The sequence below is a fragment of the Erinaceus europaeus genome, chromosome 3 (assembly GCF_950295315.1).
Source record: "Erinaceus europaeus chromosome 3, mEriEur2.1, whole genome shotgun sequence".
NCBI lineage: Eukaryota > Metazoa > Chordata > Mammalia > Eulipotyphla > Erinaceidae > Erinaceus > Erinaceus europaeus.
Genome location: NC_080164.1, coordinates 177,826,579 through 177,844,719, shown reverse-complemented (window position 1 = coordinate 177,844,719; position 18,141 = coordinate 177,826,579). Strand labels below are relative to the sequence as shown.

The window sequence follows — 18,141 nt, the reverse complement described above, 5'->3', positions numbered from 1 at the left end:
CAACAACAACAGCTATGGCAACAATTAACGACAAGGGCAACAAAATGGGAAAAATGGCCTCCACAAGCAGGGGATTCGTAGTGCAGGCACCGAGCCCCAGCAATAACCCTGGAGGCAAAATAAATAAATAAATAAGAGACAGGGGCCTGGTGATGGCACACCTGGTTGAGCACACATGTTATAATGCTCAAGGGCTGGAGTTCGAGTCCCCCCTCCCCACCGGGGAAAGTTTTGTGAGTGGTGAAGCAGGGCTGCAGGTGTCTCTCTGTCTCTCTCCCTCTCTGTCTCCCCCTTCTCTCATGATTTTTGTCTTTCTCTATCCAATAAGTAAATAAAGACAATTTTAAAAAGAAAGAGACACAGAAGGCACCGTCTAGAGCATGTGCTATTTTCTAAGTAGGTGAGTGACCTCAGAGAGCTGTCTTGTCTCCTTCCTAAGGTGACAGTCGATGAGGAAGATGTACTCGGCCGCCCAGAGGAGGATTTTCTGCTGGACTTGGGCCCTACGGAGGAAGACTTTGTGGCGGTGAGGCCCGCGGAGTATCAGAGTGTCCACACTCGGCTGCAGGTGGAGGACAAGCTCCTGTTCGCCCCCAGCAAACACTCAGGTACTCGGTCCCTTGGTTCCTGATGGGCTCAGGTGTCTATGTTTCCCCTCCAATGAAATGCAGCTGCCACAGACAGGCACCTGATGTGACCTCCACACTAATCACAATTTCTCTCTCTCCCTTGTGATTCTAATAGTAATGATAATTAGTAATAATATTAATTATTATTATTATTATTTTATCTGGTAGGACAGAGAAATTGAGAAAAGAGAGGGTGATAGAAAGGGAGAGAGAGGGAGTCAGGCTGTAGCGCAGCGGGTTAAGCGCACGTGGCCTTAATAAGGATCCCAGTTCGAGCCCCCGGCTCCCTACCTGCAGGGGCGTCCCTTCACAGGCAGTGAAGCAGGTCTGCAAATGTCTGTCTTTCTCTCCCCCTCTCTGTCTTCCCCTCCCCCTCTCTGTCTTCCCCGCCTCTCTGTTTCTATGTATTTATTATTGGGTAGCGACAAAGAGAAATCGAGAGGGGAGAGAGAGATAGAGAAGGAAAGAGACAGAGAGACACCAGCAGCCCTGCTTCACCACTTGTGAAGTGACTCCCCTCTGCAGGCGGCTGTTGTTAAAATTCGGAGGCTCCAGCAGGCCAGGCTAGCTTCACGGGCGGGTAAAAGAGACTCGGGGTCACAGAGACTCGGGGTCACACGGCTGGGCCAGGAAGCTGTATTTCTTTATTCAGAAACAACAATTCATAAACTAACCCAAACTAATCACCAAACAGAACTCTCTTGCCTCTTTCCCCCGTGATGGCGCCAAGCACTCTTGAACTCTGGAACTCTGGAACTCTCTCAGGGTTCCTTGGGGCGGGGACAAGCGGGCCCGTGAAAACCAACAGGACTGAACCAATTTTCTTGGTAGGGGGAGAGCTAGAACAACCCAATGTAAAGCATACAACAATTCCCCCTTTTCTTTTTAACTAAATGACCACAGTATCAGGGGTGTGGGGTGAACAGAAAACTCTATCATACAGGCATTTTTTAAAAAGAAACTGGCACAAACATGGAGAAACATGTAAGCAAGTAACAAGAACCAGAGTGCTACCAAGGGAAGGCCTGAGGGGGGCATTTTTTTTGCCTCTGTGGGCAAAACTTTATCAACTTAAAAAAAAAACATTTCTTGCCTCTGGGGGGCGTACTTGCCTCGACAGGCATTTGCATGGGGGTGGGGAATGGCCTAGAGTCCCAAAGGCAGCTGGCTGCAATTTACTTACTATGAAACAAAACTTGTCATTAGCATAATCATAGGGCAATCTAACGTTTCTAATAGAGAAGGAATTTGAGACTTTTACATATCAACAACGTCTTTTTAACCTTTTGTTACACCCATTCAAGATGGAGACACACCCTAGGTGTGCGCAGGAAAGAAAACCTCAGGCATGAGAATAATTAGCATAGCCATTGTGTAATCTACCATTTCTAATAGAGAAGGTAATCGAGAGTTTTACATATCAACAAGTCTATTTAACCTTTTGTTATACCCATTCAAGATGGAGACATACCCTAGGTGTGCACAGGTCTTGTTTAGACCAACTTAGTTAAAATATATTGATTGTTAACTAATTTTTACCTCAGACTTTAAATGTAAGTTAATTTTATCTTTATGAGAATTACATTGAAAACCTTTTTCATTTAACTTTGACTAGTAAGAATTTAGCCTTAAAGTTACTGTTTACCAAACTTTAAACATACACATAAACATGGTCATTAATACACAAGGAGAGAAACCTTTGTTACGAAGACATGTCATTTCAAACACGAATTTAGATATGTATTGTCTTAGTTGTTGGGGGGGTGCGTTGTCCAGTGGGTGACTATTCTTTCAGGTTGGTTTTTTTTTTCATTTGTGATTAACAGCAGCGTACAGGATGGGGGGGGGGGGGAGGCTGGTACGGGCAGGACCAGAAGCTGGGGACTGGGAGGGCCAGTAGAAGAAGGTTAGTGAAAGCCCCGATTCAGGCTGGCTGGTCTGAGGCTGGAATCTGCAGGGCTCCATCTTCTGCTCATCATATCTCAAAAGGCTACCCTGTGAAAAGGGGAGCCCCTGGAAGATCCCTTAAGTGTCTCTGAGGTGGCACTTACTATTGATTCTGAGCATTAAGGGCCTCACAGAACAAAGGGCTTACAATTGTGACTAGCATACTAGCAGGTGATCCAAAATAAAAGCCTCTGGGACTGTTGCTATGGTTCCCGCCGCTATGGAGAACAATGGTTTCCAGAGCACCACCGGGAATCCTGTGAGTATGGGAAGAAAATATCATGATTTCATTTCTTTTTATTCTTATTTTTATTGCCATCAGGGTTATTGTTGAGGTGCCTACATGATGAGCCCCCTGCTCCTGCTAGCCATTGTCTCTATTTTTTTTTCATTTTATTTGATGGGCGAGAGGGAGAAATTGAGATGGTAGGAGCCAGAGGAGGGGTGAGAGAGACCACTCGTGAAGCTTCCCTCACCCTACAGGTAGGGACTCAGGACGTGAACTTGCCCTTGAGCATGGCAACATGTGCACTCTACCTGGTACAAGACCACTCATCCCGCTCCCCTACCCTAGGCTGTTCCACCTCCATTTGATTTCATCTCATGTTTTTCTTTCTTCCTTTCTTTGAGATGATTATAGATGCTGGATGGTGGCACACCCTACTGAGACCCATGTTACTATTTGCATTGACCTGGGTTCAAGCCCCAGCACCCGCCTACAGTGGGAGGGAGGAAGCTTCATGAGAGAGGGAGCAATGTTGTGTCTCTCCGTCTCTCTGTCTCTCACCCTCTCTACCAAAAAAAAAGAGAGAGAGAGGGAGGAAGGGAGGGAAAAAACAAAATGGCCACCAGGAACAGTGAAACACCTGGTGGCAAAAAAGTAAAATAAAAAATAAAGGAGTGGGGTAGTCGGGCAGTAGCGCAGCTGGTTAAGTGCAGGTGGCGCAAAGCACAAGGATCGGCGGAAGGATCCTGTTCGAGTCCCCAGCTCCCCACCTGCAGGGGAGTCACTTCACAGGCGGTGAAGCAGGTCTGCAGGTGTCTCTCTTTCTCTCCCCTTCTCTGTCTTCCCCTCTTCTCTCCATTTCTCTGTCCTGTCCAACAACAACGACATCAATAACAACAACAATAATAGCTACTACAATAAAACAACGAGGGCAACAAAAGGGAATAAAGAAAGAAAGAAATTTTTGTAAAAAGGCCCTGCCCTCTCCTTTGTCCCTATCACCTCCCTAAGTTGTTGTCCTCTGTGTATTTTATTATTGTTGTTGTTATTATGATTTGTTATTTGTTATTGCCACTGGGTTCATCACAGGAGCTTGTCGGGCTGGCTTCGCGAGAGGAGACAGACGACCAGGGACTCATGGTCGAGCTGTACGCAGTATCTCTTTATTCATGCAGGACGCAGCGCAATCTATACCAAGCTAAGCTAAACTTAACACAACTACCAACTAACTAAAACGAACAATGTTGTCCTTACATACTTTCCAAGTAGGGTGTAAACAGGATGTGATGTAGAGAGGGTGGAGAGAAAAGTGACTGGTGAAAATCAGGGTATGACAAGGAGAGGGGGCGGAGCAGGCAAGAATTCTATCACTGAACCACCAATGCCCTGGAGGGAGGGTGGTGCTTGTTAACAGCGATTATGTAAATAGAATGAAGTGGTTATGTAAATAGAATAGTGTTAAGCAGGGGGGATTAAACTAATGAAACAGAAGGGGTTTTTAGAAGCATACCAACAGGAGCTCAGTGCCTATATGGAAAATCCTACCACTCCTGGCAGCCATTTCTTTTTCTCATTTCTTTATTTCTTTCTGTGGTCGATAGAAATTGAGAGGGAATAGGGAGTGCGAGGGAGAGAGAAACACGTGCAGCACTGTTTCACTGCTAGGGGCCCGAGAACTTGAAGCCAGGTCATTTCAAGTGGCCCTGTGTGTGCTTTGCAAGGGCACCTCCTCCCAGTCCCTTTTGTCTGTTTCTTTTTCCAAATCAGGATTATCACAGGGGCTTGGTGCTTGCATGACCACACCATCACCTTCCCCTACCTCTTTTTCTTTTCTTTATTAAACAGACTGAGAGACTGTGGGGAGTTGGGAGTTGGAGGGAGAAAGGGAAGGAAGGAGAGATGGAGGGAAATAGAGATACCTGCAACATGTTCTGCTACTCATGAAGCTTCCCCCCCCCATAGGTAGGGGCTGGGGTGAGGTTGAACCTCGGTCCTTACATAAAATAATGTGTGTGCTCTCAAGGGTGTGCCACTGCATGGTTGTGTGTGTGTGTGTGTTTTCTTTTATCCTTTTATGGAGAGGTTACTGGTTTCCAGTACACTCCAGTACACTTGTTGGCACATGGGTACAATTTCCCAGCTCACTCTTCTTCTTCTAGCGTTTGCCCTTCTTCCGTAGCCAGTCAACAGCATCAGGTTGAGCCTGATGTAAAGTTTCGAGACCTCCTTTGAATCTGGAGAGGTGGCAGTCATTGACTATGTGAGTCATAGTCTGTCTGGAGCCGCAGGGGCAGTTCGGGTCGTCTCTGGCTCCCCAGCGATGGAACATAGCGGCGCACCGGCCATGGCCTGTTCGATAGCGATTGAGGAGGGCCCAATCATAACGTGCTAGGTCAAAGCCGGTTGACGCTTGCAGGGGTCTGTGATGAGGTGTTTGTTCTTTACCTCAGCTGACTGCCAACTCTGTTTCCAAGAGACTGGAACAGAGAAGTTCAGTGTAGGCGTAGGGGACCAGATTGGGTGACGAGACGTCAAACGTTGGACAGGGTGGGCGAAGATATCCGCGTATATTGGCAGGTCCGGTCGAGCGTAGATGTGGGAAATGAACTTAGATGATGCCGCATCCCGACGAATATCTGGCGGGGCGATGTTGCTAAGAACTGGCAGCCATGGAACCGGGGTGGAACGGATGGTTCCAGAAATTATCCTCATGGAGGAATATAATTTGGAATCGACCAAGTGGACATGGGGGCTACGGAACCATACTGGGGCACAGTATTCTGCAGTGGAATAGCATAATGCCAGAGAGGATGATCGTAGTATGGAAGCGCTCGAGCCCCATGAGGAGCTGGCCAGTCTTGCAATGATGTTATTCCTCGCACCCACCTTTACTGCAGTTTTTATGAGATGTTTGTGAAATGACAGAGTGTGATCGAGAGTAACGCCAAGATAGACTGGCTGGGCTTCATGCTGGATTCTCGTATCACCAAGCTGCACATTAAGCTCATGCGAGGCCGAGGCATGGTGTAGATGGAAAACAGATGATACCAGATGATGTAGATGGAAAACAGATGATACCAGCTCACTCTGACAGGTGTCTGTAAAACATTTTCACCCCCAGCTCAGGTCCTTTTCCACCATCATGTGTCAAGACCCCAATACCCCACCCCAACCCTGTTCCAGCCCTCCTTTCCCAGAGTTCTTTGCTTCATTGCCATACGCCAAGCTCAGTTCACATTTTAATTTGTGTTCACTTTCTATCCTTGTTGCTTAAGTTCCGCCCGTGTGTGTGTGTGTGTGTGTGTGTGTGTGTGTGTGTGTGTGTGTTTTCTTTGTGTCTTCTTCACTCTCTGCCATGCCTTTGCTCCTGCCACAGCCCCTGACTTCCCATGGCCTGTTGACTCTGTCTGTCCCCAGCAGGTCTCTGCAAACCCCTGTGAGCACAGCAGAGCCCAGGGAGCAGTAAGGTCAGGCTCATGATTACACAGGAAAAAAACTTGTGAACTTGCAAAGCATTTCCTCGCACGGGGCCTCATTTCATTATCCCCAAGAGCCCAGAAAAGCAGATGTCACCATCCCTTTTATACAGAAAGGGAGGGTTCAAGGAAGGGCCCAGTCTACATTCAAGAGTGAGCACAGAGAGATGACCACCTCCCCCCACCCACCCACCGCAGAGTCCTATCCCACTAGGGAAAGAGAGAAACAACAAGCTGGGGGTATGGATCCACCTGCCAATGCCCATGTCCAGCAGAGAAGCAATTACAAAAGCCAGAACTCCCACCTTCTGCACTCCAAAAATAATTTTGGTCCATATCCCAGTAGGAGAGAAATGGTAAAGGGAGGATGGCCAGAAGTCCCTGAACTCCAACTCCATCAGGACCCAGAGAGAGAAAAGAAGGAGGGATATTTGAGTGTAGAAATAGCTGCAGGGTGATTTAGAAAGGAAGAGAAGATGGAACCATAGGGAAAAAAGGAGGGGATATATAGAAATCTAGACAGAGAGTTGTAGTAATAATAGTTAACCCATATCTGCAACCTTAGGAGAACTGCTGTAGCTTCCAGTGGAGGGATTGGGGATGCAGAACTCTGGTGGTGGGAACGGTGCAGAGTTGTACTCCTGTTATCTTGTCATTTTGTAAATCAATATTCAGTCACCCATAAAAATATTTTTTAAAGAAAAAAAGAGACTGAGCCCATGGCAGATGTTGAGATGAGAGCAGGGAAGCCCTGTTCCACCATGCTGGCCAGCAAGCTTTGAATTATGGCGTCATTTGCCCTCAGCTATGTGACAAAGTTGCAAATCAGAGCATTCTTCTCCTCTTTGTTCGGCTCCTGGAAATTGATTTGCACACGCGTGCCATTTCTGAGAAAAGAGATGAACTCTCCTGTGATTGTTTCCATGCTAAAATACTGAGCCCGGTACTAACACAGCTTCTGTTCATTTGGTGAATCATCTAGTGCCTATGTATAAGAAGCTTCCGGAGAATGTGCAGCCCAGGTTCCTGGAGGATGAAGGCCTGTACATCGGGGCCAGGCCTGAGGTGCCCCGTACCAGCCAGAACATCATGGAGAACAGGCTGCTGGTGCAGGAGCCGGTGAGGGAAGCCCCTGCCCAGAGGGGGTGCTCTTGGGTTCCTTTCCGAAACTCCTGGGGCCCAGGGAGGTGGCTGAGACACAGAACATATGCTTTGCCTGCCGGAGGCTCTGGGCTCAATCTCCATAACTGGAGTCATGCTTAGGTCTTTCCCACGTGAAAAAAAAATAATAGACTGGAAGAAAACTCACCCCTTAGTGCTCATGCCTTGTTGTGCCAAAGGCCTTGGGTTCGAGCCCTGGCACTGGGGATGGGGGTGGGGGGGTTGTGCATTGTGGATGGCTGAGAAGGAGCAGTGGTCTTTTTCCTCCCTCCATGTCTCTTTCTTTCAAAAAAGAATAGTAGTAATAATAATTGGAAAGTGAGCTGGAGAATTGTTCTGCCGTCATGGGAATCGGAGATACATTCCCCACACAGCACAGAATCAAAAAAAAAAAAAAAAAGGCAGAAAGATTATTCTGTTTCGTAATTTTATTGGCGTGTGAGTGCTTTACAGTATAGTCTTCATACATAAACACAACCTCTCATCTCCCTTTGATTGGTGTCTAGAAGACACACCAAGACCCTAGTGTCCCTTCACTTAGTTCCCAACCCACCCTTCCCAGAGTCCTTTGCTTTGGTGTAATATGCCAGCCTCAGTCCAAGTTTCACCTTAGAGTCCCCTTATTGTACTACCAGGTTTTTTTTTTCCTGGTGGGCAGTTATTGCACTTTAGAGGTGCCATGCTTTTTGATTTTTCTAGTGCATCTCATGATTCCTGCTCAGAACCTGTTCTTGGTGAGCTTGGTTCAGGTTTCTCTGGCCAAATCCAATCTGCCAGCCTTTTCCCCTGTTCCCAGAAATGCCTGCTTGTCCAAAGCTCGATGTCCTCAATTCCATCTCTCCTCTGGCTTTGATTTTCGTAAGTCTTTGTTGCATGGAGAGTCATTTTTGCTCTTGAGCATTCATGTAGGCTTCTGCTAAGTGTTTTTAAGACTTAAGTAGTTAATTCATTTACTTTATTTTTTAAAAGAAAATTTTTAGATATTTATTTTATATATTTAATTTTCATTTATTATTTTTATTGTCTTTATTTATTTGATAGAGACAACCATATATCAAGAGGGAAGAGGAAGAGAGGCTAGAGAGACACCCACAGACCTGCTTCACCACTCATGAGGCTTTCTCCCTGCAGGTGGGGGGAAGTGGGGCCTTGAACCCTGGTCCTGGTACATTGCAACATGTGCACTCAACCAGGTATGCCACCACCAGCCCCCTCATTAATTGACTATTTATTGGACAAAGACAAAGAGAAATCAAGCGGAAAAGGGGAGGCAGAGAAGAGAAAGAGAGACACTTGCAACACTTGCCTCACTGCTCATACAGCTTCCCCCCCTGCTGGTGGGAACTGAGGCTTGAACCTGGGTCCTTGCACGCTGTAGCACGTGTGCTCAACCTGGTATACCACTGCCCAGACCCTTCCTTCATTTATTTTAGTTAAAGGCAAGAGTGAAAGAGACCACAGCACCAAAGCTTCCTTCAGTGCAGCAGGAGCAGGGCTTGAACCTGGGTCACACACATGCCAAAGCAGCACACTATCCAAGGGAGCTATTTCATGAGCCCCTTCTGCTAAGTTTTTTTTTTAATTTTTTTAATGCTTTTTATTTATAAAAAGGAAACACTGACCAAAACCGTAGGATAAGAGGGGTATAACTCCACACAATTCCCCCTACCAGAACTCTGTATCCCACCCCCTCCCCTGATAGCTTTCCCATTCTCTATCCCTCTGGGAGTATGGACCCAAGGTCGTTGTGGGATGCAGAAGGTAGAAGGTCTGGCTTCTGTAATTGCTTCCCCACTGAACATAGGCGTTGGCAGGTTGATCCATACTCCCAGCCTGCCTCTCTCTCTTTCCCTAGTGGGGTGGAGCTCTAGGGAAGCGGGGCTCCAGGACACATTGGTGGGGTTGTCAGTCCAGGGAAGTCTGGTTGCCGTCATGCTAGCATCTGGAACCTGGTGGCTGAAAAGAGAGTTAACATATAAAGCCAAACAAATTGTTGACTAATCATGAACTTAAAGGCTGGAATAGTTCAGATGAAGTGTTTGGGGGGGGGGGGGGTCTCCGTTTTGTAGGTAGTTAGTAGGCCTATTTTAGTTGTATTCCAAAAGGCCCATGACTGTACTAGTGTTGGGGTTTTTGTTTGTTTATTTGTTTGTTTTTTCTGAGCCTGACATCTGATATGCAGGTGGACCCAAGTTATTATCTGGGGAGATGATGCCATGGCTGGAAAAAGGACCAGAAAGCTGGATCAGGGACAAGAGTAGCTCCCAAATATGGGAAAGGTGTATAGATATTGTTGACTACAAACGTCATTGATTTGATCTGATCTGATCTGGGGCCCACATTCAGCTTAGGAGCCTATGTTTTTTAACAGCAGAACGAGTGAGGTCTATACATTGCTATGCTTGGAAGGGGATGCTAGTGAACACTGTCTTGAATCTGACTTTATCAGATGTCAGGGCACATCAGTATGTGTGTGAGATTGACTGCACCCAGTGACCAGGTCCCACTGGCATTGCACCACCCAAATGACCCCCCACTATGCCCTCCACCTCCAATCCTTTCCCTCTCTCATCACCAGAGTTGAAGACTTCTTTTCTAAGAAAATAGAATCTCTTTTTTATGAGTTCATTTTGTATTTATTATTTTTGATTTGATAGGACACAAAGAAATTGAAAGGAGACAGGGAGATAGGAAGAGAGAGAGAGATCTGCAGCCCTGCTTTATCACTCATGAAGCTTCTTCCCTACAGGGAGGGGCCAGGGCTTGAACCCAGGTCCCTGTGGATGGTAACATGTACACTCACATGGTTACACCACCCCCTAAGATTGTACTTTTTTTTCCTTAATAGCAAATAGAGGAAGAGGGAGGTGGCGAGGGAGGAGAGAGATACTCGAGGTTACTCTCAGCTCCGGCATGTGTGTTAATGGATTGAAGCTGAGGTCTCTTGGGTCTCCAGCACACTGGTCCTATGCTCTGACATCAGATGCCCCTCGGCCCTGAAACACAGCCTTGATCAGCTCTATGGGGACACAGTGAAGTTGATGCCATCTGTGTCCTGAGAGTGTGATTCTTGTCCGCCATTTATCTGCCTGACGAGAAGAAAATGCCCTTTCCCCCCTTGGCTGACAGGTGCAGAAGTGGTTCGGTGATGATGGCAGGATCCTGGCCCTGCCAAACCCCATCAAGCCCTTCCCCTCAAGACCCCCGGTGCCGGCACAGAGTCAGGACGTGAAGAGAGAACTGGAAACCTTATATAAAAAGGTAAATCCCCTCAGGACTAGACAGACAAATTGTGAAGAGATGGGAAGAAAGAGAGAGGCCTGCTTCGCCACTTCTGAAGTTTCCCCCTTGCAGCTGGGCCCTGAGGGATTGAGCCTGGGTCCTTGTGGATGATGACGTAACCATTTAACCACATGCATCAGCACCCAGCCCCAATGTAGAAAGAACCTTTCAGATACACTTGATTTATATATTGTGTTCCTGACTGCACCCCCAAAGCTGGAATATGACCTAAGTGGTTTTTATACACATCTACTTTCTTTCTTTAAGTAATTATTCTTTTACTTTTAAAAGTGAAGAAACAACGCATTCTCATATGTGGTTTCTTTTAAGTTTATATACATATATTTTTTTAAATATTTTTATTTTATTTCATTTCATTTTATTTGCCTCCATGGTTATTGCTAGGTCCCAGTGCCTGCACTACAAATCCACTGCTCCTGGAGGCCATTTTTCCATTTTTGTTGCCCTTGTTGTTGTAGTTATTATTATTAATGTCATTGCTGTTGTTGTTGGATAGGACAGAGAGAAATGGAGAGAGGAGGGGAGACAGAGAGGGGGAGAGAAAGACAGACACCTACAGACCTGCTTCACCACTTGTGAAGCCACTCCCCTGCAGGTGGGGAGCCAGGGGCTCGAACCAGGATCCTGATGCTGGTCCGTGTGCTTTCCGCCATGTGCGCTTAACCTGCTGTGCCACTGCCTGGCTCTCCCGACCCCCATATTTTTTATTTCATTTTTATTTATTTCACCACTCCCATCACCAAAAGTCTTTGTCCCCCCTAGATAACCACCATAGTTCTCCCACAGTCTTAAAGATAGGTTGATATTTTCGGGGGCGTTTTTGTTTGTTTTTTTCACATTTGTATATTCAGTGGTCAATATTCCTCATGTGAGTGAAACCATTCTGTAGCTGCCCTGTTGTTAAAATTCGGAGGCTCCAGCTGGCCAGGCTAGCTTCACGGGCAGGTAACAGAGACTTGAGGACACACAGCTGGGCCGGGAAGCTGTATTTCTTTATTCAGGAACAACGATTCATAAACTAACCCAAACTAATCACCAAACAGAAGTCTGCTGCCTCCTTCCCCCGCGGCAGCGCCAAGAACTCTCGAACTCTGGAACTCTGGAACTCTCTCAGGGTTCCTTGGGGCGGGGACAAGCGGGCCCGTGAAAACCAACAGGACTGAACCAATTTTCTTGGCAGGGGGAGAGCTAGAACAACCCAATGTAAAGCGTACAACAATTCCCCCTTTTCTTTTTAACTAAATGACCACAGTATCAGGGGTGTGGGGTGAACAGAAAACTCTATCATACAGGCATTTTTTAAAAAGAAACTGGCACAAACATGGAGAAACATGTAAGCAGGTAACAAGAACCAGTGTGCTACCAAGGGAAGGCCTGAGGGGGGCATTTTTTTGCCTCTGTGGGCAAAACTTTATCAGCTTAAAAAAAAACATTTCTTGCCTCTGGGGGGCGTACTTGCCTCAACAGGCATTTGCATGGGAGTGGGGAATGGCCTAGAGTCCCAAAGGCAGCTGGCTGCAATTTACTTACTATGAAACAAAACTTGTCATTAGCATAATCATAGCGCAATAACGTTTCTAATAGAGAAGGAATTTGAGACTTTTACATATCAACAACGTCTTTTTAATCTTTTGTTACTCCCATTTAAGATTGAGACACACCCTAGGTGTGCACAGGAAAGAAAACCTCAGGCATGAGAATAATTAGCATAGCGATTGTGTAATCTACCATTTCTAATAGAGAAGGTAATCGAGAGTTTTACATATCAACAAGTCTATTTAACCTTTTGTTACACCCACTTAAGATGGAGACACACCTTAGGTGTGCGCAGGTTTTGTTTAGACCAACTTAGTTAAAATATATTGATTGTTAACTAATTTTTACCTCAGACTTTAAATGTAAGTTAATTTTATCTTTATGAGAATTACGTTGAAAACCTTTTTCATTTAACTTTGTCTAGTAAGAATTTAGACTTAAAGTTACTGTTTACCAAACTTTAAACACACACATAAACATGGTCATTAATACACAAAAGGAGAGAAACCTTTGTTACGAAGACATGTCATTTTAAACATGAATTTAGATCTGTACTGTCTTAGTTGTTGGGGGGGGGGGTCACCATCCGGAGGTGGCCTCCCGCGCAGCTCCACTTCAAGGAATTGCAGGTTGCGATCTCTGCACGAATCTCTGCATACTCCAGCTTGTCTGTCTTCAGACCGGAGCTGAGGATCTTGGTCAGGGTGCCCAGTTTTGGCAGGGAGCCCAGGTGGTTCGGGATCTATCCAGAATTCATAGCACGAGGGCGGGCGGGCCAGCCTTGTAGAAGGCGCGGGCCGAGGTGCCCAGGGGTGGTGGCCATGATAGGCCGCCGCGGCCCTGCCCCATGGCCCTGCCATGTCTGCTGTCCTGCTCGGAGTGGCCGAGCAGCGTGGAGGGATCACGCGTCCAGTGCCCTGCGCCACGCGGTGGAGAGTCGGCTCCTGTGGGCTGGCCTCGGGCTCTTGCGTGTTGGCATCAGGCTCCTGCATGTTGGCATCGGGCTCTAGCATGTTGGCATCGGGCTCCTGTGTGCTGGCGTTGGCCTCCTGCAGGCTGCGGGGCTGCGGGCACGGTGCGTGGGGTTGTCCGGGCACGGCTGGCTGGCTGGCTGGCTGGCTGCTCCACCAGGTGGAAACGGCAGCTCCGCACCTCGCCTCCCGCCCACTGGCTCTTCTCGACTCCACTGGCTGTTCTGAGTGCACCCGAGTGAATGGAAACCACAGAGTGGTCCAGAGATAAATGTTTCAGAAACAGCAAAACAGTCTCATGAAGAAAGAGCAGAGGCGTTTGGAGATCTCTTCACAAGCAGAAGAGAAGGCCATAGTACATAGGTAGCCAAATTGTCTTCGCTTATCTGAGAGATGCGCAGGTCAAGTCCACGTGGGCGCTGAGCCCCTGAATTTTAACAACACTGCCCTTTGCCTCCTTACTTGCTTCACTGAGCCTCTTCTCCAGTTTCCAAAGCTTTGCCCAGTGCTGGTCAGAGCATTGCCCAGGTAAGGCTTCAACTCTGTCTTCTCTGCTCTACTCCTTCTGGCAGGCAGTAAAATACATCCACAGCACTACTCAGCATATGATTGGATCGGGAGACTCTCCTGTGAATTTCCAGCTGGATGTGGACATTTCAGGGCTGATCTTCACCCATCATCCCTGTTTTAGCCGAGAGCACGTTCTGGCGGCCAAACTGGCCCAGTTATATGACCAGTACCTTGCCAGACGCCAGAGAAACAAGGCCAAGTTCCTCACCGATAAGGTATGTGCATTCTTCTCCATGTGTCTCTTGTCAGGTCTGATGGGCCCAAGCACTGAAAATACTTGCAAGCAGTGAAGGGGCCTGCCTCCTTCTCCTGCTCCTAGGATGTGTCTAGGACTTGGGATCTGTGTGTGGCCCCAAGAGGCAACAGGAGAGAGATGCTGCTGCCCAGTCAATGAGTGCAGAAATAAACCTTTGCACAAACAGTGTGGGTAGTGTCACCCACTGGGAGTCAATATTAGAAGCTCTGTGGCTGTGTCTTGCTGCACAGGTGACAGATACAACTGCAGAGCAGACCGTTCATGGTTTAGATGATGGTGGTGATGGTAGTGGTGATGATGTTGGTGATGGTGGTGGTGATGTTGGTGTTGGTGATGATGTCAGTGTTAATGGTGATGATGATAATTATAATAGTGATGGTGGTGATGGTGATGGTGATGGTGATGTTGGTGATGGTGATGATAATGATGATGGTGGTGATGTTGGTGGTGGTGATGATGTCAGTGTTGATGGTGATGATGATAATGGTAATAGTGATGGTGGTGATGATGATGATGGTGAGGTTGGTGATGGTGATGATGATAATGGTGATGGTGGTGATGGTGGTGGTGATGATGTCAGTGTTGATGGTGATGGTGATGATGATAATGGTAATAGTGATGGTGGTGGTGATGATGTCAGTGTTGATGGTGATGATGATAATAGTAATAGTGATGGTGGTGATGATGATGTTGGTGATGGTGATGATGATAATGGTGATGGTGGTGATGGTGATGATGTCAGTGTTGATGGTGATGATGATAATGGTAATAGTGATGGTGGTGATGATGATGTTGGTGATGGTGATGATGTTGGTGATGGTGGTGGTGATGTTGGTGATAGTGATGATGTCAGTGTTGGTGATGATGGTGGTGGTGATGATGGTGACGTTGGTATGGTGATGATAATAATGGTGATGATGTTGATGATGGTAGTTATGTTGGTGATAGTGATGATGTTGGTGATGGTGATGATGATAATGGTGATGGTGATGGTGGTGGTGATGTTGGTGGTGGTGATGTCAGTGTTGATGGTGATGATGATAATGGTAATAGTGATGGTGGTGGTGATGATGATGATGGTGATGTTGGTGATGATGATGATGATAATGGTGATGGTGGTGGTGATGATGTCAGTGTTGATGGTGATGATGATAATGGTAATAGTGATGGTGGTGGTGATGATGATGATGGTGATGTTGGTGATGATGATGATGATAATGGTGATGGTGGTGGTGATGATGTCAGTGTTGATGGTGATGATGATAATGGTAATAGTGATGGTGGTGATGATGATGTTGGTGATGGTGATGGTGATGATGATAATGGTGATGGTGGTGGTGATGTTGGTGGTGGTAATGATGTCAGTGTTGATGGTGATGACGATAATGGTAATAGTGATGGTGGTGATGATGATATTGATGTTGGTGATGGTGATGATGTTGATGTTGGTATGGTGATGGTGATGATGTTGATGTTGGTATGGTGATGGTGATGATAATAATGGTGATGATGTTGGTGATGGTGATGATGATACTGGTGATGGTGGTGATGTTAGTGATAGTGACGATGTTGGTGTTGGTGATGGTGATGATGATAATGGTAATAGTTATGCTGGTGGTGATGTTGGTGATGATGATAATGTTGGTGATGGTGATGATGATGATGATGGTGGTGGTGGTGATGATGATAATGATTCATTAGGGTTGTTTCTGGGACTCTGTATAGTCTCAATTCCTCTGCTCCTGGCAAACATATTTTTCTCATTCTTCCTTTTTTTAATGTTATTAGTGATTTGGTATTGATTGACAAAATTACATGTCAGTGGGGGTCTAATTCCACACCATTCTCACCACAAGAGTTCTGAATCTTCAGTCTCCCCACTGCAAGCCACCACAGTTCCCCTAAGGTTATAGGCATGGACCAACCATCATCTCTACAACTATCTGCTTACATTTGTACATAATCGCCTCCTTCTTCTTCCAGATCCAGTCCTCTCTTCCTCTCCAAACCTCTCATGACATCATTACTACCTCCATATGTCAAACTCCTTACAGAGGATCAAGGGCTTGAACCTGGGTCCTTTGGTACTATAATGTGTACAGTCAAATGAGTATACCACCACCCAGCCCCCAAAGAAAGCATACCTGTTACTGACACACACACTTGATTGTAGCATTTGTTATAAGCAGCTTGGTCATGAACAAAATGGACATAGTTTATTCTTTATTACTTTTCTTATTTCTTTTTTTTTATAATAGCCTACTTAATTGGATAAGAGACAGTGAGAAGTCAAGAAGGCAGGGAGAGATAGAGATGGAGAGAGGAAAAGAGACAACTACAACCTTGCTTCATCACTCATGAAGCTTTCCCCCTGCAGATGGGCACCAGGGACTTGAACCCAGGTCCTTGCACAATTCTTCTTCTTCTAGCATTTGCCCTTCTTCCGTAGCCAGTCAACAGCATCAGGTTGAGCCTGATGTAAAGTTTCGAGACCTCCTTTGAATCTGGAGAGGTGGCAGTCGTTGACTATGTGGGTCATAGTCTGTCTGGAGCCGCAGGGGCAGTTCGGGTCATCTCTGGCTCCCCAGCGATGGAGCATAGCAGCGCACCGGCCATGGCCTGTTCGATAGCGATTGAGGAGGGCCCAATCATAATGTGCTAGGTCAAAGCCGGGTTGACGCTTGCAGGGGTCTGTGATGAAGTGTTTGTTCTTTACCTCAGTTGACTGCCAACTCTGTTTCCAAGAGACTGGAACAGAGAAGTTCAGTGTAGGCATAGGGGACCAGATTGGGTGACGAGACGTCAAGCGTTGGACAGGGTGGGCGAAGATATCCGCGTATATTGGCAGGTCCGGTTGAGCGTAGACTTGGGAAATGAACTTAGATGATGCCGCATCCTGACGAATATCTGGCGGGGCGATGTTGCTAAGAACTGGCAGCCGTGGAACCGGGGTGGAAAGGATGGTTCCAGAAATGATCCTCATGGAGGAATATAATTTGGAATTGACCAAGTGGACATGGGGGCTACGGAACCATACTGGGGCACAGTATTCTGCAGTGGAATAGCATAATGCCAGAGATGATGATCGTAGTGTGGAAGCGCTCGCGCCCCATGAGGAGCTGGCCAGTCTTGCATTGATGTTATTCCTCGCGCCCACCTTTGCTGCAGTTTTTATGAGATGTTTGTGAAATGACAGAGTGCGATCGAGAGTAACGCCCAAGATAGACTGGCTGGGCTTCATGCCGGATTCTCATATCGCCAAGCTGCACATTAAGCTCACGCGAGGCCGAGGCATGGTGTAGATGGAAAACAGATGATATTGTTTTTGCAGTGCTAGGGATTAGTCGCCATTTTTTACAATAATCAGATATCAGAGACATGTCTTTCGTGAGTGTTTCCTTGCACAATGTAACACATACACTCTACCAAGTATATAGACAGCATTCATTCCCAGAGTGCCACCATCATTTTGCCCTGGAGATGTGGGTGGGTCCAGACCAGTGGATCAATGAATAGCATTTCTAACTTAAAGCATGTGTCCTTCTCTTTTGAAGCTCCAAGCTCTAAGAAATGCTCTTCAAATGGGCCTCAATCCAGCCAACCCTCACAAGTCTCCTAACCTAACCCCCAAAGCCATCAGTGAGTACAAGTCTGAAATTTGGTGAGTAAAGTCTGGAGCCCTAACTGCTGTTCCCTTTTCTTGTTGGAAGTCAGCCTCCAAGACTCCGCAGCTCTCTGGCAGTGCGGGGGCCGCCATTTAGTCCTTTCTGCCTTTTCACTCACTAGAAAGGCAGATTCTGGGGCAAGGGGTGGCACGCCCTGTTAAGTACACAGAGTACTAAGTACAAGAACCCACACAAGAATCTGCTTTCAAGCCCTAAGGTCCCCACCTGAAGGGATGCTGAGGCCCAGGCCACCTGCTCCAGGCAAGATGTGAGCTGTCAGGTTGAGGCCATGCTCCCAGCCTGCTACTCTCCCAACCTTACTCTCCTGTTGGCTTGTTAAGGAAAGTCTCCGGTTCGGGGCTGACGTAAAGCCTGGGACCTCTTGCTGGCCTTGGGTTCTG

At 46.8% G+C, this 18,141-nt stretch overlaps 1 protein-coding gene across 3 annotated transcripts in view; it reads left to right on the top strand.

Moving 5' to 3' along the window:
- The window catches only part of CC2D2A (coiled-coil and C2 domain containing 2A), a 124,446-nt gene that overhangs the window by 32,267 nt on the left and 74,038 nt on the right, over window positions 1-18,141 (top strand). For all 3 annotated transcript variants that reach the window (XM_060188318.1, XM_060188317.1, XM_060188316.1), the window contains 5 exons: window positions 440-608; window positions 7,261-7,397; window positions 10,569-10,700; window positions 13,822-14,034; window positions 17,630-17,736. In XM_060188318.1, coding sequence (XP_060044301.1) covers window positions 440-608; window positions 7,261-7,397; window positions 10,569-10,700; window positions 13,822-14,034; window positions 17,630-17,736 — 758 coding nt within the window. The remainder of the gene's footprint in view (window positions 1-439; window positions 609-7,260; window positions 7,398-10,568; window positions 10,701-13,821; window positions 14,035-17,629; window positions 17,737-18,141) is intronic.